At 42.4% G+C, this 27,163-nt stretch overlaps 1 protein-coding gene across 1 annotated transcript in view; it reads left to right on the top strand.

The window, feature by feature from the left end:
• The window catches only part of abcc2 (ATP-binding cassette, sub-family C (CFTR/MRP), member 2), a 57,594-nt gene that overhangs the window by 9,818 nt on the left and 20,613 nt on the right, over positions 1-27,163 (top strand). The window contains exons 9-27 of the mRNA XM_045700688.1: positions 4,273-4,450; positions 7,772-8,026; positions 8,462-8,527; positions 9,507-9,644; positions 9,713-9,859; positions 10,140-10,224; positions 10,726-10,792; positions 11,091-11,217; positions 13,552-13,728; positions 14,204-14,371; positions 14,621-14,795; positions 14,988-15,123; positions 19,116-19,224; positions 20,570-20,789; positions 20,981-21,135; positions 21,393-21,548; positions 24,550-24,749; positions 25,727-25,853; positions 27,008-27,109. Of these exons, the coding sequence (XP_045556644.1) occupies positions 4,273-4,450; positions 7,772-8,026; positions 8,462-8,527; positions 9,507-9,644; positions 9,713-9,859; positions 10,140-10,224; positions 10,726-10,792; positions 11,091-11,217; positions 13,552-13,728; positions 14,204-14,371; positions 14,621-14,795; positions 14,988-15,123; positions 19,116-19,224; positions 20,570-20,789; positions 20,981-21,135; positions 21,393-21,548; positions 24,550-24,749; positions 25,727-25,853; positions 27,008-27,109 (2,788 nt within the window). The remainder of the gene's footprint in view (positions 1-4,272; positions 4,451-7,771; positions 8,027-8,461; positions 8,528-9,506; positions 9,645-9,712; positions 9,860-10,139; positions 10,225-10,725; positions 10,793-11,090; positions 11,218-13,551; positions 13,729-14,203; positions 14,372-14,620; positions 14,796-14,987; positions 15,124-19,115; positions 19,225-20,569; positions 20,790-20,980; positions 21,136-21,392; positions 21,549-24,549; positions 24,750-25,726; positions 25,854-27,007; positions 27,110-27,163) is intronic.

The following is a 27,163-nucleotide window of genomic DNA, read 5'->3' as shown; positions in this document are numbered from 1 at the left end:
ACCCTAATCTAAGTGATGATTCAACGATACACAAATTGGCTAACCTTTTTATTTGCTAACTAACTAAATAATCACACAGAAATACATAAACACACACACAGTATAGATTCTTGATTACTATCATAATGCAATGAAATACAGTCCCTAGTGGACTAACCCAGTATGACGGCTTGTTACACAATGGAAAGAGCGGGAAAGACAAAGGGAGTGGGCTTATCCTAACAACATTTGGAAACTATGCTCACCGTAAATATGAATATTTAGCACCCTAATAACCCGATTTAGAAATGCAACATATCTATGCTTGTCTTTCTCTGTCGTCTCTCTGTTGAAACCACTCGTCCGTCTATGGCGAGTAGTTCGAGGGATGTAAGACACAATGTCCTTTGTAGTTGTAGGCTTCTTTTGTTTTGGAGTCTTCGTTAGAATGGATACATCAGATGTACCACACGGTGGTGAGAGGGAAATGTTCTTTCCCTCTCGTCTTCAGTCAAGTTTCCTAGACTACCAGTACTTAACTTGGCTTTCAAAGACTTTAGAAAGGCAGGGCAGGATGGATATAGGTCTATAACAGTTTGGGTCTAGAGTGTCACCCCCTTTGAAGAGGGGCAGCTTTTCAATCTTTAGGGTCTACATCCCCGTCAGACCATTTTATTGGTAAACTACACGGTAATGTAAAAGTTGCATTTTTTTGTGATCCAACACGTAATATAATACACTAATCATCATTTGGTTTTAATCCAGAGAGGTTAGCTAAAGTTTCTAGATCCTCTATGAGGCTGTGGAGGAATTCTAATTGTGGTTTTAAAAGAAAACATAAATCATCAGTTTACAATGACACCTTTGTTTTCAAGCCACGGATTTCTAATCCCTTAATATTATTGTTGGATCTAATTTTAACAGCTAACATTTCGATGGCAATAATACATAGATATGCCAATAGTGGACAACCTTGTTTTACTCCTCTTGACAGTTTAAAACGTTCATTATTTACTATTTTACACTTGGGTTACTATACCCATGCCCATTTTATAAGAGATTCTCCAAAATTGAAATATTCTAGGCATTTATATATAAACTCCAGTCGTACTTTATCAAAAGCCTTTTTAAAATCAGCTCTGAAAACCAGGCCTGGTTTCCCCGATATTTCATAGTATTCTATTGTTTCCAGTACTTGTCTTGTATTATCTCCAATGTATCGTCCATGTAAAAAACCTGTCTGATTAGGATGAATAATATCTGACAATAGCTTTTTAATTCTATGCACCAAGCATTTAGCTAGAATTTTTGCGTCACAACACTGAAGTGTAAGAGGCCTCCAATTTTTGAAATGGATTGGATCTTTATATATAGCACTTTGATCCTGTTTCAGTAATAATGAAATCAGACCTTCTTGTTGCGTGTCCGATAATCTACCATTTATATAAGAGTGGTTAAAACATGCTAATAATGGTCCTCTGAGTATATAAAAAAAAGTTTGGTATACTTCCACTGGTATGCCATCCAGCCCTGGAGTTTTCCCAGCCTTAAAGGCTTTAATTGCATCAAGAAGTTCCTCCTCTGTAATTTGGCCTTCACATGAGTCTTTCTGTACAGATGTTAATTTTACATTATTAATTGGAAAAAATCCATACAATTAGCTTCGATTAGTGGAGATGGAGGAGACTGAAACGAAAACATATTCTTAAAGTACTTTACTTCCTCTTTCAAAATATAATTTGGTGAATAATGCAAATGACTCCATCATTTGTAACAAGTTTCAATTATGTTTTGGGGGTAGTATGTTGAAGATTGAAAAATAATTATGTGCATTTTTCTCCATATTCAATCCAGTTCGCTTTATTTTTTATAATATATTACACGGGATCTTTCTTGAATAAGTTCCTCCATTTCTTTTTGTTTTTCCTCTAACTTATTCTGTGCCTCTATGGTACAGTTTTTATTGCTATCTATCTGTACTGTTAGTCCTTCAATTTCCTTTGTTAATATGGACTCTTTTGATCTAAATTGCTTTTGTTTTATAGATGTGTACTGAATTGCATGACCTCTAAAGGCACAGTTAAAAGTGTCCCATTCAATAAGGGGATTTGCTGTACCTATGTTATGTCGGAAAAAGTCAGTTATAAATTATTCTGTCCTAGTTATAAACAAGTTATCATCCAGTAGGCTTTGATAAAATGTCCAATATCCTCGCCCACGTAGAAATTCTGTAAGAGTAATATATATGCCAATTATGTGATGATCCGACCAAATTCTGTCCCCTATCAACACTTTTTTCACTTTTGGTGCCAGAGAGAATGACGTGTGTAGTTTTATTAGACAAGTTTAAAATATTGACGTCAATCTTTTAAACTTGACTAATTAAACTGAAAATTTTTTATGGTGAGCGAGCGTTGCGCTGGTTCCTGTCCACGAGATGGTAATCAAACATGTTTAAAGAAGTAAATCAATCAATCAATCAATCAATCAATCAAATGTATTTTTAAAGCCCTTCTTACATCAGCTGATGTCACAAAGTGCTGTACAGAAGCCCAGCCTAAAACCCCAAACAGCAAGCAATGCAGGTGTAGAAGCACGGTGTCTAGGAAAAACTCCCTAGAAAGGCCAGAACCTAGGAAGAAACCTAGAGAGGAACCAGGCCAGGAGTGGTGGCCAGTCCTCTTCTGGCTGTGCCGGGTGGAGATTATAACAGAACATGGCCAAGATGTTCAAATGTTCATAGATGACCAGCAGGGTCAAATAATAATAATCACAGTGGTTGTCGAGGGTGCAACAGTTCAGCACCTCAGGAGTAAATGTCAGTTGGCTTTTCATAGCCAATCATTCAGAGAATCTCTACTGCTCCTGCTGTCTCTAGAGAGTTGAAAACAGCAGGTCTGGGACAGGTAGCACGTCCGGTGAACAGGTCAGGGTTCCATAGCCGCATGCAGAACAGTTGAAACTGGAGCAGCAGCGTGGCCAGGTGTACTGGGGACAGCAAGGAGTCATCAGGCCAGGTAGTCCTGAGGCATGGTCCTAGGGCTCAGGTCCTCTGAGAGAGTGAAAGAAAGAAAGAGAGAAAGAGAGAAAGAAAGAGAGCGAGAAAGAGAGAGAGAATTAGAGAGAGCATGCTTAAATTCACACAGGACACAGGATAAGACAGGAGAAATACTCCAGATATAACAATCTGACCCTAGGCCCCCGACACATAAACTACTGCAGCATAAATACTGGAGGCTTAGACAGGAGGGGTCGGGAGACACTGTGGCCACGTCCGATGATACCCCCAGACAGGGCCAAACAGGCAGGCTATAACCCCACCCACTTTGCCAAAGCACAGCCCCTACACCACTAGAAATATATCTTCAACCACCAACCATCCTGATACAAGGCCGAGTATAGCCCACAAAGATCTCCGCCACGGCACAACCCAAGGAGAGTAAACTGTAAACTGTTTTCTTGTTCTCTGGATTAGGATCAAATTAGGATAAAATACTAAAGTTGGTTGATACGTTTTTGGAATTTCTAAAGTGTGTGTGTGTATGCGTAGTTAATTCTTTTTTTAATTAGACAACGTGAAAAACGGACAGTGGGGTTATGCATTGAGTGTACAAAACATTAAGAACACCAGCTCTTTCCATGCCATAGACTTACCAGGTGAAATCTATGATTCATTATTGATGTCACTTGTTAAATCCACTTCAATCAGTGTAGATGAAGGGGAGGAGAGGTTAAAGAAGGATTTTTAAGCTTTGATACGATTGAGACATGGATTGTGTATACAGTATGTGCCATTCAGAGGTTGCATGGGCAAGACAAAAATTCTGTAAAAAAAAAAAAAAAAAAATGTTTGTAGATAAATATACATTTACGTTTGACAACCCTGTTTGTAAGATTTTAAATGATATCAAACTCAACCGTTTACCTTTTCCGGTGATGAAGACATGGATGTCTCATGGTATGGTGGGGTATGTAAAATGGGTCAACATGTAGCCCCAATATCTCCTGAATGTCTTGGCATTCAGGTCGAAAAAGTATCTTTCTGACCCCTTCTTCCATGGACAAACATGTATGGAAAGTTTTGCCTAAGTCAATAGGGATGCTGTCAAAAAGGGATTGAATCAAATGTATTTACCTTAACTGTTGTTAACTGTCCAAATACTACATTGCAAGTTCAAAACTTTGTTGTAAATTTGTAGTTAAAAGAATGCTATGTTTTGTGCATATACCAGTATGCATAGTTTTTTTCGCCCAAAATGTAGTGGTTTAACTTCTGGTTTTGGTATATCCCAGGTTGATGATATCCTTCACTACGGACAAATCCATCTACACGTGGACAGGGTACATGTATGCAGTGCTGCTTATCCTGGTGGCCGTCTTTCAGTCTCTGTTCCTGCAGCAGTACTTCCAACGCTGCTTCGTTCTGGGGATGAAAGTCAGAACAGCCATCATGGCTGCTGTGTACAAGAAGGTACGTGTTATTGTCTTGCACTTGTGTTCCTTGAGGATCGGGGTTCAACCCCCCCTGGCTTCCTTGATCTAACAGTGATGGAGATTTGACAGAGATTTTGTATTTGTATTTATTACGGATCTCCATTAGCTGCTGCCAAGGCAAGTAGTGATGCAGTCAATCTCTTCTCTACTTTGAGCCAGGAGAGATTGACATGCTTGTTATTGATGTTAGCTATCCATGTATATTTAAGGGCCAGAGATTGGAAAGATACAGAGCAGAGATAAAACTATTTCGTACCATCTCATATAGGAGCAAATCAATTTGCTGTTATCTATGCATTCCAATATACTGGCTTTCTCTCTAAAACAATCAATGAGTTGATGAGTGCTTATGGGTGCTTATGGGATAGGACATGAGGGAGTGTGGGATTATGTGTGTGATCTAGCCTTGGGGGGGGCCCTAAGCATGATTATTCACATCCTTGAACATCTTGGCCATGTACTGTTATAATCTCAACCAGGCACAGCCAGAAGAGGACTGGCCCGCCCTTAGAGCCTGGTTCCTCCCTAGGTTTCTTCCTAGGTTCCCGCCTTTTCTAGAGAGTTTTTTCTAGCCACCGTACTTCTATATCTGCATTGCTTGCTGTTTGGGGTTTTAGGTTGAGTTTCTATATAGCACTTTGTGACACCGGCTGATGTAAGAAAGGCTTTAAAAATACATTTGATTGAATGATTGATTGATTTAGTGGCACACCTCTTGACAGCGGAGAGAAAAATGTACATTTTAAAATGTATTTCCTGCAATTCTACACATTTTGCCATGGGATGGAGAGAAAATGATTTTATACGAAATGTCAATTCTAATAAATTTGCCATGGGTGTCACGGCTGTCGAAAGGATCGGACCAAGGCGCAGCGTGTTTGTAGTTCCACATCTTTATTTAACCGTGAAACGTAATGCAAAACACCAAAACTTGAAATAACGAAAACAACAAACCGTGACGCAGAGAGAACACACTACTCAAAATGAACAACCCACAAACACAAGTGAAAAAAAACCTCCATAAATATGATCTCCAATTAGAGACAACGAGAACCGGCTGCCTCTAATTGGAGATCATCCCAACAACCTCAACATAGAAATAGAAACCTAGAAACCCACATAGAAACAGAAACCCCAAAACACCCCCTGTCACGCCCTGACCTACTCTACTATAGAAAATGACATCTTACAAGGGTCGGGACGTGACAATGGGGCAGAGAGATATTTTTTCTGTTTTAAAAGCTTTCTGCAGTTCTATACATGTTTTCTGCAGTTCTATACATTTTGCCATGGGACGGAGAGAACATTTAGGAATTTTAAAACACATTTCATGCAATTCTACTCATTTTGTCATGGGGGAGAAAAAAATGTTGGCAGTTTTAAAGCAAATTTCCAATTTTGCCATGGAGCAGAGAAACATTTTTGCAGTTGTAAAGCTCATTTCTTGCAATTGAGTGAATGTCAGTTACTGACAAAACAAGAGAAAAACTGCTGATGCACAACCACATTTTTTACTTGCACCTTGTGTATTCTACTATTCTAACGCCAACAGTAAGTTGAGACTCCGACTGAGTTCCCCAAAAAAACTATGCCTGGTGCCGGCCCTATGTGTGGTATACAGTACCAGTCAAAAGTTTAGACACACCTACTCATTCCGGGGTTTTTCTTTAGTTTGACTATTTTCTACATTGTAGAATAATAGTGAAGACATCAAAACTATGAAATAACACATATAGAATCATGTACTGTAGCATCGAAAAACTGTTAAACAAATCAAAATATATTTTATATTTGAGATTCTACAAAGTAGCCACCCTTTGCCTTGATGACAGCTTTGCACACTCTTGGCATTCTCTCAACCAGCTTCACGAGGTAGTCACTTGGATTGCATTTCAATTAACAGGTGTGGCTTGTTAAAAGTTAATTTGTGGAATTTCTTTCCTTCTTAATGTGTTTGAGCCAGTCAGTTGTGTTGTGACAAGGTAGGGGTGGTTTCTTCAAGTGCAGTCGCAAAAACCATCAAGCGCTATGATGAAACTGGCTCTCATGAGGAGCGCCACAGGAAAGGAAGACACAGAGTTACCTCTGCTGCAGAGGATAAGTTCCTTAGAGTTACCAGCCTCAGAAATTGCAGCCAAAATAACTGCTTCACAGAGTTCAAGTAACAGACACATCTCAACATCATCTATTCAGAGAAGACTGCGTGAATCAGGCCTTCATGGTTGGATTGCTGCAAAGAAACCACTACTAAAGGACATCAATAAGAAGAAGAGACTTGCTTGGGCCAAGAAACACAAGCAATGGACATTATACTGGTGGAAATCTGTCCTTTGGTCTGATGAATCCAAATTGACTCTGTCTTTGTGAGACGCAGAGTAGGTGAACGGATGATCTCCGCATGTGTGGTTCCCACTGTGAAGCATGGAGGAGGAGGTGTGATGGTGTGGGGGTGCTTTGCTGGTGACACTGTCTGTGATTTATTTAGAATTCAAGGCACACTTAACCAGCATGGCTACCACAGCATTCTGCAGCGATACGCCATCCCATCTGGTTTGTGCTTAGTGGGACTATAATTTGTTTTTCAACAGGACAATGACCCAACACACCTCCAGGCTGTGTAAGGGCTATTTGACCAAGATGGAGAGTGATGGAGTGCTGCATCAGATGACCTAGCCTCCACAATCACCAACCTCAACCCAATTGAGATGGTTTGAGATGAGTTGGACCGCAGAGTGAAGGAAAAGCAGTATATGTGGGAACTCCTTCAAGACCGCTGGAAAAGCATTCCAGGTGAAGCTTGTTGAGAGAATGCCAAGTGTTTGCAAAGCTGTCATCAAAGCAAAGGGTGGCTACTTTATATACTTTATAAATAAAATATATTTTGATTTGTTTAACACTTTTTTGGTTACTACATGATTCCATATGTTTTTTCATCGTTTTGATGTCTTCACTATTATTCTACAATGTAGAAAATAGTACAAATAAAATAAAACCTTTGAATGAGTAGGTGTGTCCAAACTTTGGACTGGTATTGCAACTGTTGACTTAGTATTAGGTGGCACTTCAACGTGTCGTGGAGTTCTTTCAGTATCTGCTCAAAGAAGTGTTATTACTCTTTAGTAACCTTTTGTTCAACTCTCCCCCTCCATCCTGCTCTCTATCCTCTTCCATTTCTATCTCCTTCCCTCCTCTCTCCTCTTTCGCTCTCTCCTCCCTCTCCTCCTCTCTAACTTATTTCCACATCCCTCTCTCTCCCCTCTTTCCACATCTCCCTTCCCTCCTCCCCTCTCTCCCCCAGGCTCTGGTCGTATCGAACGACGCCCGTAAGGAGTCGACGGTCGGGGAGACGGTGAACCTGATGTCAGCCGACGCTCAGCGATTCAATGATGTTGTTAACTTCATCCACCTGCTGTGGTCGTGCCCACTGCAGATAGCACTCGCTATCGCCTTCCTATGGATAGAGCTTGGGCCTGCTGTACTGGCTGGATTGGCTGTCATGGTCCTCATGGTGCCCATCAATGGTCTGCTGGCCAACATGTCCAAGAACGTTCAGGTTAGGAAGGGGAGAGGGTGAAGAGAGGGTGGAAAAAGGGGAGGGAGTAGGTAGGGAAGAGGGAGGTAGAACCGGCGATGCTGGCTGTCATGGTTCTCGTGCATGGTGGTCATCAGTGTTCTGGAGGAGGAGTAACAAGAGTGAGGGGAGGATGGGGGAGGGAGAGGCTGATGTGTTGGACTCAGGAGTCTCTGGAGTATGAGTTTGGGTCAGGCTAGCCCCTGGAATTTGCTACACTATTATTATACCGCACAAACTTGAATTGCTCTCCACTGTGCTAAATCTAAATGGTGAAGCTTCAACAACAGTATTCTACATTAACTTATCTATTTCTGGGGTTATTGGGTGTATGAGTTAATGACCTGTCATCAACAGCAGTTAGTGCAAAACCTTCTTACCTCACGTTCCTATTTCTGTCTGTGTCTCTATTTTCAGATTGAGAACATGAGGTACAAAGACAAACGGATGAAAATCGTGAACGAGATGCTGAATGGCATCAAGGTATTAGCTTGAATAATAATAAGGTTCAATATACCTAATTAAAAGTATGCTAGCGCAATGGTGTGTGCTTGTCCTACTTCATATCTACAGTTTTCTTCGTCCCAGCACTAAGCAGTGCATTTGACTATATATCTTAGAGATATTCTATCAACAGTACATTATTAAGAGTACTTGAGGTAGAGGCCAATCTAAAATGGCATGCCATTAATAAGTTCGCTGTTGGAGCTAATTGCAGGTAGTCAAGGTATTATAGTGCTCAATGGTAAAATCACATTTTCCTACCATCACATCTAAGCCAATATGACACCAATTTAGATGAAGCCTTGCTGTCTGAGAAGGTTTGAATCCTAAGCAACCTGCCTACATGTTGTTTGATGTACAATAGACCAACATAGCTACTGTAGTAGGCCAACGTTGTGTGCTGGAAAACCTTGGTAGAGCATGGGTGAAGTAGGCCTTGTGGTGCTCATGTGAATTTATAAACATTTTTGGCTTCAGACCTGCCTACTTCTCACTTTGTGTTGAATTATAATAGTTTTGTAGTACTGTAATATTATTTACTATACATTTTTAGTATTGTTATATTATAACATTGTAATATTTATTGAGCTTTCAGGCTCTACATGTGTTTGTGTGACTGTGTGTGTGTGTGTGCACACATGCAGGCTTTTTATGGTTTAATGAAAACGAAAATGGCTGTGAGGTGCTGCTGCTTTATGCTGCTGCTTTGTGCACATTTAAACCCTCCAAGGATATGGCTCTGAACAAAAGAGCCACTTCAGACTTTCTCACCTGCCTTTCCCACCTGTTCCACCTTCCCCTCTCCTTTTCTCATTTCCCTACCTCTCTCCCTCTTCTTCTCTTCTTCTCTCCTTCCCTCTCCCCTTACCTCTCCTCCCTCTCTCACTCCCTTCCCTCATTCTCTCTCTTATTCCCCCCTTCCAACCTCTCACCCTCTCCCTCCCCTCCCACTCTCCAGATCCTGAAGCTATATGCATGGGAACCATCATTCCAGAACCAGGTGATGGGGATCAGAGAACAAGAGCTGGTGGTCATGAGGAAGTTTGCCTACCTCTCCTCCGTCTCCACCTTCATCTTCTCCTGCGCCCCCGCCCTGGTGAGTACTGAGATAAAGGGAGAGAGAGACACACACACACACTCTAACTAACCCGTGTACGTCTCCAGGTCTCCTTGGCAACCTTTGCAGTGTTTGTAGCAGTGGACTCAGAGAACGTTCTGGATGCAGGGAAAGCCTTCACCTCCATCTCTCTGTTCAACATCCTCCGCTTCCCTCTGGCCTTCCTGCCCATGCTCATAGCTGCAATGGTGCAGGTAGGACAGCACACACGCACACACGCACACACACACATACGTCCACACACATGCACACACACTGCACGCACATCTTACATTTTTATTCAAGTCTAAATGACTTGTTTTTAGTAAATTTCTCTTACCCCAAAAATGCATTTACTTCAAGATAATTTGTCTTGTATGAAGATATTCTGACTTGTATCAAAACATTTTTTGGTTCAAATAAGCAGTGCAGGAATATAAATTAGCTTGGTAAAACACACACACTCCCTACATACGTGTGTGTTTGTCCCTCCAGACCAGTGTTTCTAAGACGCGTCTGGAAAAGTTCCTGGGAGGAGACGACCTGGACACCAACATTGTGCGTCACGACCCCAGCTTCAGTAGGTCAAGGGTCAAGTGTCACACACTTTGTTACACGCTCTTTAACCCCATAAAGCAAAACACTGATACGGTTTCCCAGACATAGATTAAGCCTAGTCCCATGGACTAAGAAGCATTTTCAATTGAGAATCTCCATTTAGTCAAGGACTAGTTTTAATCTGTGCCCAGGAAACCGTCCCTTTATGTCAATACTTTAGTTGCATTAGTTGTATTTAGTTTGCCGGTATAATGAAACCAGTGGCATAGTGGTCAATAGTGCAAACTGCCAAGTTAAATCAAGCACCCCTCAAACCACAGGAAGCTGCTGAGGGGAGGACTGCTCATAATAGTGGCCGGAACGGAGCGAATGGAATGGCATCAGACACATGGAAACCATGTCTGTTGACGTATTTGATCCCATCCCACCTATTCCGCTCCAGCCATTAACATGAGCCCGTCCTCCCCAATTAAGGTGCCACCAACCTCCTGTGCCTCAAACGTGTGTCTATGTCTGTTCCCAGACACAGCCGTGAGTGTCTGTAATGGAACCTTCGCTTGGGAGAAAGACGCTGAACCTGTTCTCAAAAAGTGAGTTTCCCTCCTCTGTGGGTGTGTGGCTGTGTGTCTGTTTTAACAGAGAAGTCATATCAAATCAAAGTTTATTGTCATATGCACTGGATACAGCATAGTGTACACAGTACAATGAATTGCTAACTTTCAGTTTAACCTCTCCTGTCAGTACAGCAGCAATTAAAAGTATAAAAAAAGCATTCAATAAATACTCAGATATGCATTGAGAGGTGTGGCTTTTGCAATAATCTCCTCTGCTTTGTTAAACGTGTTGTGTGTGTCCGTGTTTGTGCGTGTGTGTTTGTGTGTGTGTCAGTGTGTCATTGGAAATTAAGCCCGGCAAGCTGGTAGCAGTGGTGGGAGTGGTGGGTTCTGGGAAATCTTCTCTGATATCAGCAATGCTGGGAGAGATGCACAGCGCAAAGGGTTTCATCAATGTACAGGTAACACACACACACACACACACACACACGTCATGCAGGTAATAATTATACTCACATTAAATACTCAAATTAGTCAGTATGACCTATTTTAAAATAATTTATTGGTTTGACAATGAATGACCAGTGAAATGGGTTGTTTTTACATGGTCAGCCATAGTAGTATGGCTTCCCTGGAGCAAATGAGGGTTAAGCGCCTTGTTCAAGGGCAAATCGACAGATTTTTCCCCTTGTCGGCTCAGTAATTTCAAACCCGCGACTCATCGCTCTAACCGCTAGGCTACCTGCCTTTAGTTAGATACAGTGCTTGACAAAATTCACAACTCTGGTCCAATTTGAAGATATGCAGCCTCACAGTTAACCTTTCCAATATAAGAACGCTGAAAAAAGTATGATTGCGCACGCTGCAGGTTGATGGAACCGTTTGCCAGTGATGTGAATTGAATTGGCTGCACCTCCTTATTTGGATAGTGAAGCTTACATTTTAAATGTGTCTCTATACTCCAGCACTTTGGATTTGAGATCAAATGTTTTATATGAGGCCACAGTACAGAATGTCACCTTTTATTTGAGGGCATGTTCATACATGTCTGTTTAACCATTTAGAAATGAAAGCTCTTTTTGTATCTAGTCCGCCATTTGAAGAGTCATAAGTATTTGTACAAATTCACTATTAGTGTATTAAAGTAATCAAACGTTTATTATTTGGTCGCATATTCCTAGGACGCAATGACTATATCAGGCTTGTGACTCTGCAAAGATGTTGGATACATTTGTAGTTGGATTTGGTTGTTTGGGGTTATGTTCTGCCTAATAGGAACTGAATGGTGAATGACGACTGCAGTAATTTTCTTTCTAAGTGATTTGATGTGTCTGAATAATTCTAAATGAATCCGATATGCCACGATTAAGAAAAATGCCTTGAATAACAGTGAGTGAGAAAGTTACAGAGGCTACAAAAACAAAACATGCTAACATCTCACCATTCCCAATAACAGGGGAGGTTAGCATTTTTGGGGGGCATTCACACGGATATAGGCCTACTGTAAAAGGCATTACGTCTGAGCTATGGGCGTGCCAAACATTGTCAATAAGCAAGATTAAATTCACTATTGATTAGACCTAAAAAGACAGTAAGTCATTTCAATCAAATTCTAATAAAAAGAAACAACAACTTGTTTTAAATAGGCTATGTCTAATTACAGTTACAGGCACCATAATTGTTCCCCATGGGCATATAATGTTCAAATCACATTTTATTAGGCCTAAGACAACGATGACTGTGGAACTTTTCACAGGAGCTGGAAAACGATCCAATATAAAGAGAAAGGGGGAATGTCCACTCCCTGTTACGACTCCCAAATATATTTATAGCTAAGCTTACTATCGCTGTTGATATGGCCAGTAGTGAGCTTTGCCACGTGAAAAGTAAACAAACAAACAGGCAAATATAGCCTACAAATAGATTCAGAACCACAGACAGCGATTGGAATACCCTCGATTTGACGTTAGGTCCAACAGAGGGAAGTGGAAGATGTATTTTTTGACAAAATTATAAAGAAAAACAATAAGTAGTCTTTTTAAATAACTTGTTGTTCCTAAACAGGCTTCCTACAGTCACTGACACCTTTCATGCAATGGGCATTGCACATAATGAGTCCAAACATTTCACAGAAGCTAGACAAAAATGATGTCCAATTTAAATTAAAAAGGGGAATGTCTGACAGTTTTGCTCCTTGTGATATTTTAATAAAACATTGGTGATGTACGCAAGGCTACTGTGTGCGCCTCGCTGGCGAAGTCAATGCTATAACCAATTGTGTTACAGCTAACACCAGCTTTTGGTCAGTCTTAAATATTCCTAGTTGTGCTCACCGAATTTGGCCTATTGGTACACGTTTTTAAGGAAACACCTAAAATATTTCCACCCCTTAAATTAAATTGCAAAACTGATCTGCATTTGACACTTCCGCCTCCTTACCGCCAGCTGAAAATAGAGCCCTATAAGTGAATTTGTCCAAATACTTTACTGTTATATATTCTGTACTGTATTTTATTTCAAATAAAAAATGCTGGAGTATGGAGCCAAAATGAAAAATGCAGCTTTACTGTCAAAATACATATGGAGTAGAATGTAAATGTCATTGCTAAAACTCTCTCTCCTCTTGCACTCTCTCCCCTCCTTCTCTTCCCACCCACTCCCTTTCTCTCTCTCCTCCTTCTGCACTCACTCCCCTCCCTCTTTTCCCACCCACTCCCTCTCTCTGTCTCCCACACTCCTTCCTTCCTCCCACCCCTTCCCTCTTCTCTCTCCCCTTCCGTCTCTGCTCTCTCCAGGGGTCGGTAGCCTTCGTGCCCCAACAGGCCTGGATCCAGAACGCCACTCTCAGGGACAACATCCTGTTTGGCTGCCCACTGGAGGACTCTCGTTTCCAGGCTACGCTGGAGGCCTGCGCCCTGGGGCCCGACCTGGAGCTGCTGCCTGGGGGAGACCAGACTGAGATCGGGGAGAAGGTGAGAGATGACTGGATGGTCTGGAGGTGGTTAGGGGAGAGGGGCTGGTGCTAAGGAGAACGCACTGAGATTGGGTCTGCATCCCAAATGGGCCCTTGAATCATAGTCTGTCAGTAGGTACACTAAAAACAACAAATCCATGTGCCAGTGATGATGGACCATGTTTTTGATGGACCCTGTTTTTCCATCAACACAGCTCATTTAAATGCAAAAACGATGTTCTATCTCTATCGATAACAGCGTCTCTCATGTCCAGCTAATGACCATAGTGGGGTAAATTTCATTTTAATTCTGTCAATTCAAGAAGTAAACTGTACAGCTAATTTAAATGCTAATGCCATAGAGATTCAACTATGTTTTCTCTCTATAGCTAATGCCATCTCTCGTGTCCAGGTAATGACTTACGTATGTCCCCGTTTCCCTCCCCTCTCCTCCGCTCTCTTCTCCTCCCTTCCCATCTCCTTTCCTCCCCCAGGGTATTAACCTGTCCGGGGGTCAGAAGCAGCGTGTGAGCCTGGCCAGGGCGGCCTACAGCCAGGCTGACGTTTACCTGCTGGATGACCCTCTCTCAGCTGTAGACTCTCATGTGGGCAAACATCTGTTTGAGGAGGTGGTGGGACCTAAAGGCATACTCAAAGATAAGGTGAGTAGAATGGCTAACCAAATAAATGAGCTAAATTAGATCAATAGACAGACAGATGAATGGATGGACGGACAGATATCCTATCTTTCTGATCCCTCCGTGGACTTGTGACCCATGGAGTACAGTTTTTCTCCTCTCCTCCACCTTCTCCTATTTCTCCTGCCCAACTTCCTCTCATCCCCTCCCTCTTCTCCTCCTCCTCATCTCCTTCCTTATCCTCCTCCTCTCTTACTCTTTCTCCCTCTGTAGACCCGTATCTTGGTGACCCATGGAGTGAGCTTCCTGCCCTACGTGGATGAGATTGTTGTACTGAAAGAGGGATGTGTTTCTGAGGTCGGGTCATACCAAAGTCTCAAGGACAGCAAGGGGGCTTTCTCTGAGTTCCTGGACACCTATGCTAAAGAGGGGGGCAAGAAACACACTGGTGAGTGTGTGTGTATAACTGGCTTTGTGTTTGTGTGTGTGTAACTGTGTGTGTGTGTGTGTGTGTGTGTGTGTGTGTGTGTGTGTGTGTGTGTGTGTGTGTGTGTGTGTGTGTGTGTGTGTGTGTGTGTGTGTGTGTGTGTGTGTGTGTGTGTGTGTGTATAACTGGTTGTGTGTGTGTTTTTATCAACAGACCCAACCTCTGATGGGGAGGAGGTGGGGCTGGTCCCTGATTTACAGGATCCTCAGGCCGACACCCCTCCTGAAGACATCGTCTCAATGACCCTGAAGAGAGAGAGCAGCATCCGACGCAGCCAACGCAATGGAAGGTATGAGAGAGAGAGAGCGAAAGAGAAAGAGGGAGAAAGAGTCTGAAATGACTCTTTAGTTCAGAGCCAGATCCCTGAGTGGTTAAAGGGTGGACAAAAAAGCAGCACTTCACAGCCATTTTTAATAAACGGGCTCTGGAGAGGTGAAGGTCGAGTCATGCGTCCTCCGAAACATGACCCCCCAAAACTTGCTTCTTAACACCACCCGCTTAACCCAGAAGCCAGCTGCACCAATGTGTTGGAGGAAACGCGGTTCAACTGACGACCGAAGTCAGACTGCAGGCACCCGGTCAGCCGCAAGGAGTCGCTAGAGCACAATGAGACTAGTAAAGCCTCCCCGGCCAAACTCTTCCCTAACCCGGATGACGCTGGGCCAATTGTGCACCGCCCAATGGGACACCGCCTGGGATCAAACCCGGGTCTGCAGTGCCTTAGACCGCTGTGCTACTCGGGAGGCCTGTTGGTTATCATTTTTACTGCATCTACAGTATGTCAAAATCTGGGTAAAAGATGGAAAGGAATGTGTGTCTTATTCAGTACATGTATTAATTGCTTGCTTTTCTAAAGTCAAAAAATCTAAAAGATGGTTAGACAAGCTAGCTACTATAACTTGATTGATAGCCTCTCCACAGCCGATGTAAGACCTTTAAACAGGTCAACATTCACAAGGCTGCAGGGCCAGATGGATTACCAGGACCTGTACTCCGAGCATGCGCTGACCAACTGGCAAGTGTCTTCACTGACATTTTGAACCTGTCCCTGATCGAGTCTGTAATACCAACATGTTTCAAGCAGACCACCATAGTCCCTGTGCCCAAGAACACCAAGGTATCCTGCCTAAATTACTACCGACCCGTAGCACTCACGTCTGTAGTCAAGTGTTTTGAAAGGCTGGTCATCGCTCACATCAACACCATTGTCCCTGAAACCTGAGACCCACTCCAATTTGCATACCACCCCAATAGATCCACAGATAATGCAATCTCGATTCCACAGTGTCCTTTCCCACCTTGACTAAAGGATCACCGTCGTGAGAATGCTATTCATTGACTACTGCTCAGCGTTCAACACCATAGTGCCCTCAGAGCTCATCACTAAGCTAAGGACCCTGGGACTAAACACTTCCCTCTGCATCTGGATCCTGGACTTCCTGACGGGCCGCCCCCAGGTGGTAAGGGCAGGTAACAACACATCTGCCACGCTGATCCTCAACACGGGGGCCCCTCAGGGGTGCATGCTTAGTCCCCTCCTGTACTCCCTGTTCACCCATGACTACATGGCCAAGCACGACTCCAAAACCATCATTAAGTTTGCCGACGACACAACAGTGGTTGGCCTGATCCCTGACAACGATGAGACAGCCTAAAGGGAGGAGGTCAGAGACCTGGCAGTGTGGCACCAGGATTACAACCTCTCCCTCAATGTGATCAAGACAAAGGAGATGATCGTGGACTACAGGAAAAGGAAGGCGGAGCACGCCCCCATTCTCATCGACGGGGCTGTAGTGGAATGGGTCGAGAGCTTCAAGTTCCTTGGTGTCCACATCACCAATCAACTGTCATGACGTTACAAGCTTGGCATACCTGCATTTGGGGAGTTTCTCCCATTCTTCTCTGCAGAACCTCTCAAGCTCTGTCAGGTTGATGGGGAGTGTTGCTGCACAGCTATTTTCAGGTCCCTCCAGAGATGTTCGATTGGGTTCAAGTCCGGCTCTAGCTGGGCCACTCAAGGACATTCAGTGACTTGTCACGAAGCCCCTCCTGAGTTGTATTGGCTGTGTGCTTAGGGTCGTTGTCCTGTTGGAAGGTGAACCTTCAACCCAGTCTGAGGTCCTGAGCACTCTGGAGCAGGTTTTCATTATGGATCTATCTGTACTTTGCTTCGTTCATCTTTCCCTCGATCCTGACTAGTCTCCCAGTCCCTGCCGCTGAAAAACATCCCCACAGCATGATGCTGCCACCACCATGCTTCACCGTAGGGATGGTGCCAGGTTTCCTCCAGATGTGATGCTTGGCATTCAGGCCAAAGAGTTCAATCTTGGTTTCATCAAATCAAATCACACACGCCGAATACAATAGATGCAGAGCTTACAGTGAAATGCTTACTTTCAATCCCTTAACCAACAATGCAATTTTAAGAAAAATACCTACAATAATAAGATATAAAAGTAACAAATAATTAAATAGCAGCATTAATATAACAATAGCGAGATGATATACAGGTGGTACCTTTACAGAGTCAGTGTGCGGGTGCACCGGTTAGTCGAGGTAATTGAGGTAATATGTACATGTAGGTAGAGTTATTAAAGTGACTATGTATAGATAATAAACAGAGTAGCAGCAGCGCAAAATATAAGGGGGGGAATGAAAATTGTGTGGGCAGCCATATGATTAGATGTTCAGGAGTCTTATGGCTTGGGGTTAGAAGCTGTTTAGAAGCTTCTTGGACGTAGACTTGGCGCTCCGGCACCACTTGCCGTGCAGTGGCAGAGAGAACAGTCTATGACTATGGTGGCTGGAGTCTTTGACCATTTTTAGGGCCTTCCTCTGATACCGCCTGGTATAGAGGTCCTGGATGGCAGGAAGCTTAGCCCAGACCAGAGACTCTTGTTTCTCATGGTCTGAGAGTCTTTAGGTGCCTTTTGGCAAACTGCAAGTGGGCTGTCATTTGTCTTTTACTGAGGAGTGGTTTACGTCTGGCCAGTCTACCATAAAGGCCTGACTGGTGGAGTACTGCAGAGATGGTTGTCCTTCTGGATGGTTCTCCCATCTCTACAGAGGAACTCTGGAGCTCTGTCAGAGTGACCATCGAGTTCTTGGTCACCTACCTGAGCAAGGTCCTTCTCCCCCGATTGCTCAGTTTAGCCAGGCGGCCAGCTCTAGGAAGAGTTTTGTGGTTCCAAACTTCTTCCATTGTTCTTGGGGACCTTCAATGCTGCAGACATTTTTAGGTACCCTTCCCCAGATCTCTTCCTCGAAACAATCCTGTTTCGGAGCTCTATGGACAATTCCTTCGACGTCATGGCTTGGTTTTTGCTCTGACATGCACTGTCAACTGTGAGACCTTATATAGACGGGTGTGTGCCTTTCCAAATCATGTACAATCAATTGAATTTACCACAAGTGGACTCCAATCAAGCTGTGATGGATGATCAATGGAAACAGGATGCACCTGAGCTCAATTTCGAGTCTCATAGCAAAGAGTCAGGATTTTTATTTATTTTTTTATTCTATATTTTTTTTATGTACAAACATTTATTAAATCCTGTTTTTGCGTTGTCATTATGGGGTGTTGTGTGTAGATTGATAAGGGACATTTTTTTCATCCATTTTAGAATAAGGCTGTAACATAACAAAATGTTGAAAAAGTGAAGTGGTCTGAATTCTTTCCGAATGCACTGTAATTACCGAATTCTAGCACTTTAATTTTCCTTTCCAACTGTTTCTTTTTCAAGTCGTTTCCTCTTTTTCTAGCCAGAATAACCTTAGATTGTACCCCTGAAAACGACCTTCATAAAATTGCTAGGTCACTAGTAGTATTACAGAGAAATAACAACAACAAAAATGGTTTATTTTTAATAACAGAACAAAGCTGAGGGGGCACGTGCCACTGTGCCCCCTATGGGCATGACCCCTCTGCAAACAGAGAGTGCAGGCTAGAGAGAGAGAGAGAGAGCGCGGGAGACAGAGAGAGACCTTATATAGGCCTATTGCCATTGTCACTTTATTACATTATTTGTGAATGACTCCATCTTCTCTCTTTCCCAGCCTTCCATCTTCTACAGTGAGAATCAATATTAGTTCATTCCACCTTCATAACATTTTCTCCTCCAATACCACTGGCATTTAAGTGTTTGTGTTTATTATTTTCTCCTCCATCAACACACCTCTTCTCCCAATCTGTCTGTGTGTGTGTGTGTGTGTGTGTGTGTGTGTGTGTGTGTGTGTGTGTGTGTGTGTGTGTGTGTGTGTGTGTGTGTGTGTGTTTCCCAGTGTTAGGTTGAGAAAGAACAGTTCCCTAAAGAAACCGAAGCCACCTGCTGATGACGAGACCAAGAAAGGCCAGAGGCTGATCGAGAAGGAAACCATGGAGACGGGACAGGTATATTGTGGGCTGTGTATTATGGCCTGTATTGACTTAGAGCCTTGGTATGGAGGTGGGAAAAGTAAGACCACTTACTGTTTGTAGAACCCTGCAATAACCCAACATCAAATGCACTAATCTACAAACTCAGTGGCAACTGGTCATTTAAGGAATGAGAAATCATATGCACTCCAAAGAGTCCTTCTAGTGGTAATAATAGTAATAATAACCCCAATACATCCTGTTGAAATTATAATTTGTTTAATATTAAAAGATAAAAAGCATTCAGAGACAACAACATCTAACAGTAAATATTCTCTCTTTGAAGTGTATATACAGTACCAGTCAATAGTTTGGACACACCTACTCATTCAAGGGTTTTTCTTCATTTTTACTATTTTCTACATTGTAGAATAATAGTGAAGACATCTAAACTGTAATGTGTACGCTAGGAGTCGGGAAGCAAGTACAGGGAGTGATTTTAAAAAAATAATGAAAAATGGAACAAAACAAGAACCACAAGTAGCGTACAAATATGAAACAGAGTCAATCACGCCTGGGGAAAGAATCAAAGTGATTGACAGATATAGGGGAGGTAATCAGGAAGGTGATGGAGTCCAGGTGAGTCTCATCAGGTGCATATGCGCGTAACGATGATGGCAGGTGTGCGTAATAATGAATAAACTGGCAACGTCGAGTGCCGGAGAGGAGGAGCGGTAGTAGACGTGACACAAAACTATGAAATAACATATGGAATCATTTAGTAACCAAAAAAGTGCTAAACAAATCAAAATATATTTAATATAGCCACCCTTTGCCTTGATGACAGCTTTGCACACTCTCGGCATTCTCTCAACCAGCTTTATGAGGTAGTCACCTGGGTTGCATTTCAATTAACAGATGTGCCTTGTTAATTTGTGGATTTTCTTTCCTTCTTAACGCGTTTGAGCCAATCAGTTGTGTTGTGACAAGGTAGGGCTGGTATACAGAAGATGGCCCTATTTGGTAAAAGACCAAGTCCATATTATGGCAAGAACAGCTCAAATAAGCAAAGAGAAACGACAGTCCATCATTACTTCAAGACATGAAGGTCAGTCAATTTGGAAAATGTCAAGAACAGTCGCAAAAACCATCAAGCGCTATGATGAAACTGGCTCTCATGAGGCCCGCCACAGGAAAGGAAGACTCAGAGTCCAAACTTTTGACTGGTACTGTAGTTAAAATCCATCCATCATTCGCTCTTTGTTGTCTCTCCCTCAATACATTTAAATTCTAGGTGCTTTATTGGCATGAAATATTATATTTTTCTGTCTCTCTTTATCTTTCTCCCTCTCTCTCTGTCTCTCTCTTTTTCTCTCTCCAGGTGAAGTTCTCGGTGTATCTCCAGTACCTACGTGCAATGGGCTGGGGCTACTCCACCATGTTCTTCCTGGTGTACTTCATCCAGAACGTTGCTTTCATTGGTCAGAACCTGTGGCTGAGTGACTGGACCAATGACGCGGAGGATTACTACAATAAGACCTACCCCAACTGGAAGAGGGACACTCGGATTGGTGTATTCGGTGCGTTGGGCGTGGCTCAAGGTAAGAGGAGAAGAAGAGAGAGAGAGAGAGAAAAGTTGCTTCATTGACCATGTTAAAGGCACCTTATGAAGTAGGTGAGAGTGAGAGAAGAATAATACTGTGTTGTCCATTTGTAGAAATGGAAATGTGCTTTTTGGTAGATTTTGGTAGACACACACCTGTTTTATTACAATGGTCTCTCCTCACAACAGGTTTATTTGTATTCATGGGCACCCTGCTCCTGGCTAACGGCTCTATCAATGCGTCTCGTATCCTCCACTCCCGGCTGCTCAACAATATTCTACGTGTTCCCATGATGTTCTTTGACACTACGCCATCCGGCAGGGTTGTCAACCGCTTTGCCAAGGTATAGGGGACAAACCTGCTACTGTGCTGTGTTCATTAGGCACCAAATGAGCAAAAAAACTGACTGAAACACAAAGGGACTATCTGGACTTCGATCACAAATGTTTTATTTTGCAAAATGTTTTAAAACGCTTTCTGTTGCGTGCCCTAATGAACGTAGCCCTGGCATACTTGAATATTACATTACCCCTGCATTCGCTTTATCCTGGTTGCTGATGCCAATTATCATTTGATGTCACATCCTGTTTCCTGTTGTAGGACATATTCACAGTGGACGAGGCCATCCCCCAATCATTTCGTTCGTGGATCATGTGTTTCCTGGGTGTGCTTGGAACACTCTTTGTCATCTGCCTGGCCACACCCATTTTCACCGCCATCATCATCCCTCTGGCTGTGGTCTACTACTTCGTTCAGGTAGAGAGAGAGAGAGAGAGAGAGAGAGAGAGAAAGAAAGGAGTGTGTGGATGGGTGGGGTAGGAGGAGAGAGAGAGGGAGGGAAAGGGACTGAGCAATGATGTATATAAACCCTAGATGACTGAAAGGGGGGCGCTGTTTTGAAGCCACTGCGCAGCCATTTTTGTACTGCTCCACCATTGTAAAACATATTTGGGAAGCTATAGAAATGCATTTATTAATGGTAACATACATTTTTGCCAAGTATATACAGTGGGGAGAACAAGTATTTGATACACTGACGATTTTGCAGGTTTTCCTACTTACAAAGCATGTAGAGGTCTGTCATTTTTATCATAGGTACACTTCAACTGTGAGAGACGGACTCTAAAACAAAAATCCAGAAAATCACATTGTATGATTAGGGTTTATATACAGTTCATCATTTGGACTGAGAGGAATGGGGGAGAGAGTCGGAGGGAGAGGAACAAAAAGAGAGGGGGGGGGCAGAAAACGATGCGCACCGTATTCCGCATAATAGCTCATATCCCTGTTAGTCTTATTCAGTGTAAGATGTTTATATGCACCTTTGATATCCCGCTTACGAGTATCCCTATATCCACAAATAAACAGAATATTCCTAATTTGCCCAGGGACAGAGTAATGACTTTTTTGACATGGGGTTTTTAAGTCTCATTTAGATATAGTATTTGTCTGCTTATAATAGGCTATATGTTAGTCAACCTGTCTATAATTAGATACATGGAGCTTCTCTTCTGTCATTACTTGATGCTCTAGAATACTAATTATGCAACAGGTGGTTTGGAATTCCCATTGTTAAAGCCTCACCTGCCCATTACACAGTATATGAGACAACATACACATGGCCACGTTCATATAAAGTGGCATAGTTTACGTCGTTAGCTAGCAATGCACTACCACTCATACTTCTACAACTACTAGCATTAGCACCTGTAACTCGTCACGGATGATTTCAAAGTTACTTTTGACTTGTTTTATCCACTAACATTTGAAGAATGGTGCCAATAAGAAGAGGATATGAAAGAAATAAAACAAGAAGAGCAAGTGGACCAGCAACCTGAGCCTAGTGTTACCGCTAGACGTGCAAAAATCACGAATGTTAGCGCTGCTATAGACAACATAGAAAAGGAGAGAAATGGTGTAGCCACATAAAGACAAACCAACTGGGCAGTGATCTGGCAAATGTTTCAAAAAAGGATATGGGTAATATTCTCAGCAGTTTCAATGCCACCTACTGAATACGGTGTGGTTTGATTTGCAGTTGCACTTTTGCCGAAGAGGCAATGAAGGAAATCGCAAACTGAAGCCAGACTCATTCGTAATAAAAGAAGACAAAAATGGTTTGAGATATGCAACACTGAGTTTCAATGAAGAAACCAAGAACCACAAAAAATGCAATGGAAAGAGACAGAGAGAATCATCATGGCTACATGTATGCAGAACCATGGACATCGTCTCTAGAAACCAAGGTTCTGGAACTATCAAACAGCGTTTGGGTAGTTTTGCTTTACTTGGCAGACAATATGAATAGAACTAACGACCAGAGAACGCCAAAAATGTAATTTGACTACCAGTGAATGTAGCATCATGTTTTGTTGAAAAATGTATGGTTTGGGAAATAATCTAGATTTTTTTAATGGTACCAGTTGTATTAAAGCAATAATACACTCGAGTCCATGTGTTACGAAATTTGTATCATGGCTGTGATGGTCTACACCACTTGGCTTCGCATCGTGGCTATGACCACGTCACACCCATGATAAAAATGTCATAACACATGGCCTCTCGTGTCTTATGCTTAAATAAAGCCTTGCTCTAAAGAATGTCATGAATGATAGAATGAATGCATCATCAACAATCTAGTTGACATCGGTAAACCAGGGAGATTTCTGTGTATAATTTCGAAATTACATCAGTTTGTTGACCGGTTTTAAGGAAATGAAAAGCTTTGAAAACAATACATGTTTCTGATAGTATTTCAGTTCGTCTTGGATGCATATTTTATGTGGTTGAAAGTTAAATACTGTCCACTTTTATGTTGCTGAATTTTTGAGAACTTTTAGTCTACATAACATGGAACCTACATGTACATTCGCTCACATTTTCTCAAGATGAAAGAAATTATATTGCTCCACTCCTGTTCCCGAGACAAAATTAACATTCGGTCTATAATTTTATGCCAAGAAACACTTAATTCTGTAGGAGTTAATACTGTAATAGGAGGCCTACAGTCAGTGTTCAGACTTCAGTTACTATTCCAACTATTACTGTTCCCATCCGAACTTCAAAGGTGATATTATGCAAAACTGAGCCTGCGCAAACCGCAAAAACTTGTCACGGTTGTCGTATGATGGAGCGGACCAAAGCGCAGCATGTGTATCGTTCCACATTTTCTTTATTAAACTGTGAAACTATGCAATACATACAAAACAACAAACCGTGACAAAGAGGTGAAACATACACTAACTCAAAAACAATCTCCCACAAACCCAGGTGGGAAAAACAACTACTTAATTATGTCCTCCAATTAGAGACGACGATGACCAGCTGCCTCTAATTGGAGATCATCCCAAAAAACAACAACATAGAAATACAAAAACTAGAAAATCTTAACTAGAAAAAAAACCTGTCACGCCCTGACCTACTCTACCATAGAAAATAACAGCTTTCTATGGTCAGGACGTGACAAAACTACGTTAAGCGGGATAAGATGTTCACGTGTCGCAGTGTCCGTCTAAGATCAGCATATCCCAGGCATCTTATTTGGGTTTCTCAAAACAGGGATAGGAGCTTATTTGGGTTTTTGTAAACGGGATATGATGTTTATATGCGTCAACACAAAAACAGAATACTTGAGTATCCCGAATAATAACGGGATATTGGTGTGCATCTAAACGTGGTCAGTGCCACTTCATTATATGATTTGTGAATCATTTTATTTTCTCTCTCCTTCACTCCTCCATCCACTCTCTCCCCTCAGCGTTTCTACGTGGCAAGCTCACGGCAGCTGCGTCGTCTGGACTCTGTGTCTCGGTCTCCTATCTACTCTCACTTTGGAGAGACAGTGTCTGGTCTGTCGGTCATCCGGGCCTATGGACACCAGGACCGCTTCCTCAAACACAACGAGAAAGTAATTGATGAAAACCTCAAGTCAGTCTACCCGTGGATAGTCTCGAACAGGTCAGGAACACATTCAGTTTTGTTCATGTCAAAACAGCACTGTATAATATGCAGTTCCATTCTGTCTGAAATGTTACGGTGAATCTGTGATGTCTGATGTTTGACTAAATGTCTGTCTGTCTTGTCAGTCTTGTCAGTCTTGTCTCTCTGTCTCACAGGAAGTTGCTGAGGGGAGGACGGCTCATAATAATGGCTGGAATGGAGTGAATGGAATAGTATCAACCACATGGAAACCATGTGTTCGATACCATTCAATTTATTCCGTTCCAGCCATTACTATTTGTATTTGTATTTATTATGGATCCCCATTAGCCGCTGCCAAGGCAGTAGCTACTCTGCCTGGGCTCCAGCAAAATTAAGGCAGTTATACAATTTTAAAAACATTACAATACATTCACAACAGATTTCTCAACACGTGTGCCTTCAGACCCTTACTCTACTACCACATATCTACAACACAAAGTCCATGCGTACGTGTGTGTATTGTGCGTACGTTATTGTGTGTTTGTATGCATGTGTCTGTGCCTTTGTTTGTGTTGCTTCACAGTCCCCGCTGTTCCATAAGGTGTATTTTTATGTTTCTTTATCAAATTTTACTGCTTGCATGAGTTGTGGAATAGAGTTCCATGTAGTCATGGCTCTTTTGTAGTATTGTGCGCCTCCCATAGTCTGTTCTGGACTTGGGGACTGTGAAGAGACCTGGCATATCTTGGTGGCATATCTTGTGGGGTATGCATGGGTGTCTGAGCTGTGTACCAGTAGTTCAAACAGAAAGCTTGGTGCATTCAACATGTCAATACCTCTCACAAATACAAGTAGTGATGAAGTCAATCTCTCCTCCACTTTGAGCCAGGAGAGACTGACATGCATATTATTAATGTTAGCTCTCTGTGTACATCTAAGGGCCAGCTGTGCTGTGTTTGTCTGCCTGCCTTCATCGTCCGTCTGTCTGTAATGCCTGTCTTTCTGTCCTGCAGGTGGCTGGCCATCCGTCTAGAGTTCCTTGGTAACCTGGTAGTGTTTTTCTCAGCTCTGCTTGCTGTCATTGCCCGGGACTCTCTGGACAGTGGCCTGGTCGGCCTCTCCATCTCTTATGCCCTCAATGTGAGTACACACACACACACACACACACACACACACACACACACACACACACACACACACACACACACACACACACACACACACACACTATTCTTCTGTGTTGTGCCTACTGAATATGACCTTGGGGAACCGATTATTTATCTCTCAATTCACTGTACTATACCGGAGAGAGAAGTGCTTTGTTGAGGATGGTTGAGTTGTGCTTTCAATGGTCAAATCTCAGTAAAATGAAGGAAGGACTGTGAGGTATTTCAAAGGACTAACTGGTTTAGGGTTTGAGCTGCCACCATGGTATCGGTCAGAATAAGGAGATGGAGATCAGGAATCCAGGTTTAGAGTTGAACATGAACACAGAGGGCCGGTAGGGAGGGAGGTTGGATGAGATACAAAACGGAAACATTAAACAGAAACAGAAACGGTGAATTCATGGCAGTGTACTGCCAGGTGGCTATGGGGGAAATATGGGCTTAACATATACTGTATATTCTGTTTATATAGGGAACTGAGAGGGGTGACAGTAGAGAAGAGGTGACTAGGGAGTAGAAAACAGGTGTGGCCTGGGGTAATTGGGAGCAATTAGGTGTCCTGTTAGTGCTATGACCCTTCACAACACTCTGGCTGCGTTTACACATGCAGCTCAATTCTGATCTTTTGCCCAGTTATTTAAAACAAATATTGTGGAAAAATATCAGAATTGGGCTTCCTGTGTAAACACAGCCAATGTGAGGTGTGCATCTAGACCTGTCTTTTATATGCGATCATCATATTCTGACAGCAGAAGTCACATATAGCATACTGTAAATGTCAAGAGTAGATGCTCTCAAATGTAAGTGCCATTGTATAAACATCTAACCAACCTGAACTCTGATTCAGTTCTGTTAAACTGAAGGCCCCAGTGGTACTTTAATGGTCATACATACTGAATATAATATTATTATTACTTTATTTTGTTTGCACTTTGAGATTATCTTGTGATGAAAAATACTAATGTATTATTATGTAAGGAGATGAATCAGGGTTAAGGCCTGGATTACTGTTGAGTACTCCCTGACAAATGAGTATTTGTTAAAAGCACTTAATGGATTTTATGGATGATGGAATGATAATAAAGTGATGATGATTTGATGGTAATGACCCTAACCCCTGATATGTAGGTGACCCAGACCCTGAACTGGCTGGTGAGGATGACATCAGAACTGGAGACCAACATCGTAGCTGTGGAGAGAGTCAGCGAGTACACGGAGATAGAGAATGAGGTCTGTGTGTGTTCAATGAGAATGACAGATACAGTTGAAGTCGGAAGTTTACAC

The sequence above is a fragment of the Salmo salar genome, chromosome ssa18, assembly GCF_905237065.1.
Source record: "Salmo salar chromosome ssa18, Ssal_v3.1, whole genome shotgun sequence".
In the NCBI taxonomy this organism is placed as follows: Eukaryota; Metazoa; Chordata; class Actinopteri; order Salmoniformes; family Salmonidae; genus Salmo; species Salmo salar.
Note: the sequence above shows the minus strand (reverse complement) of the source record. Positions and strands in the feature narration are given on the sequence as shown.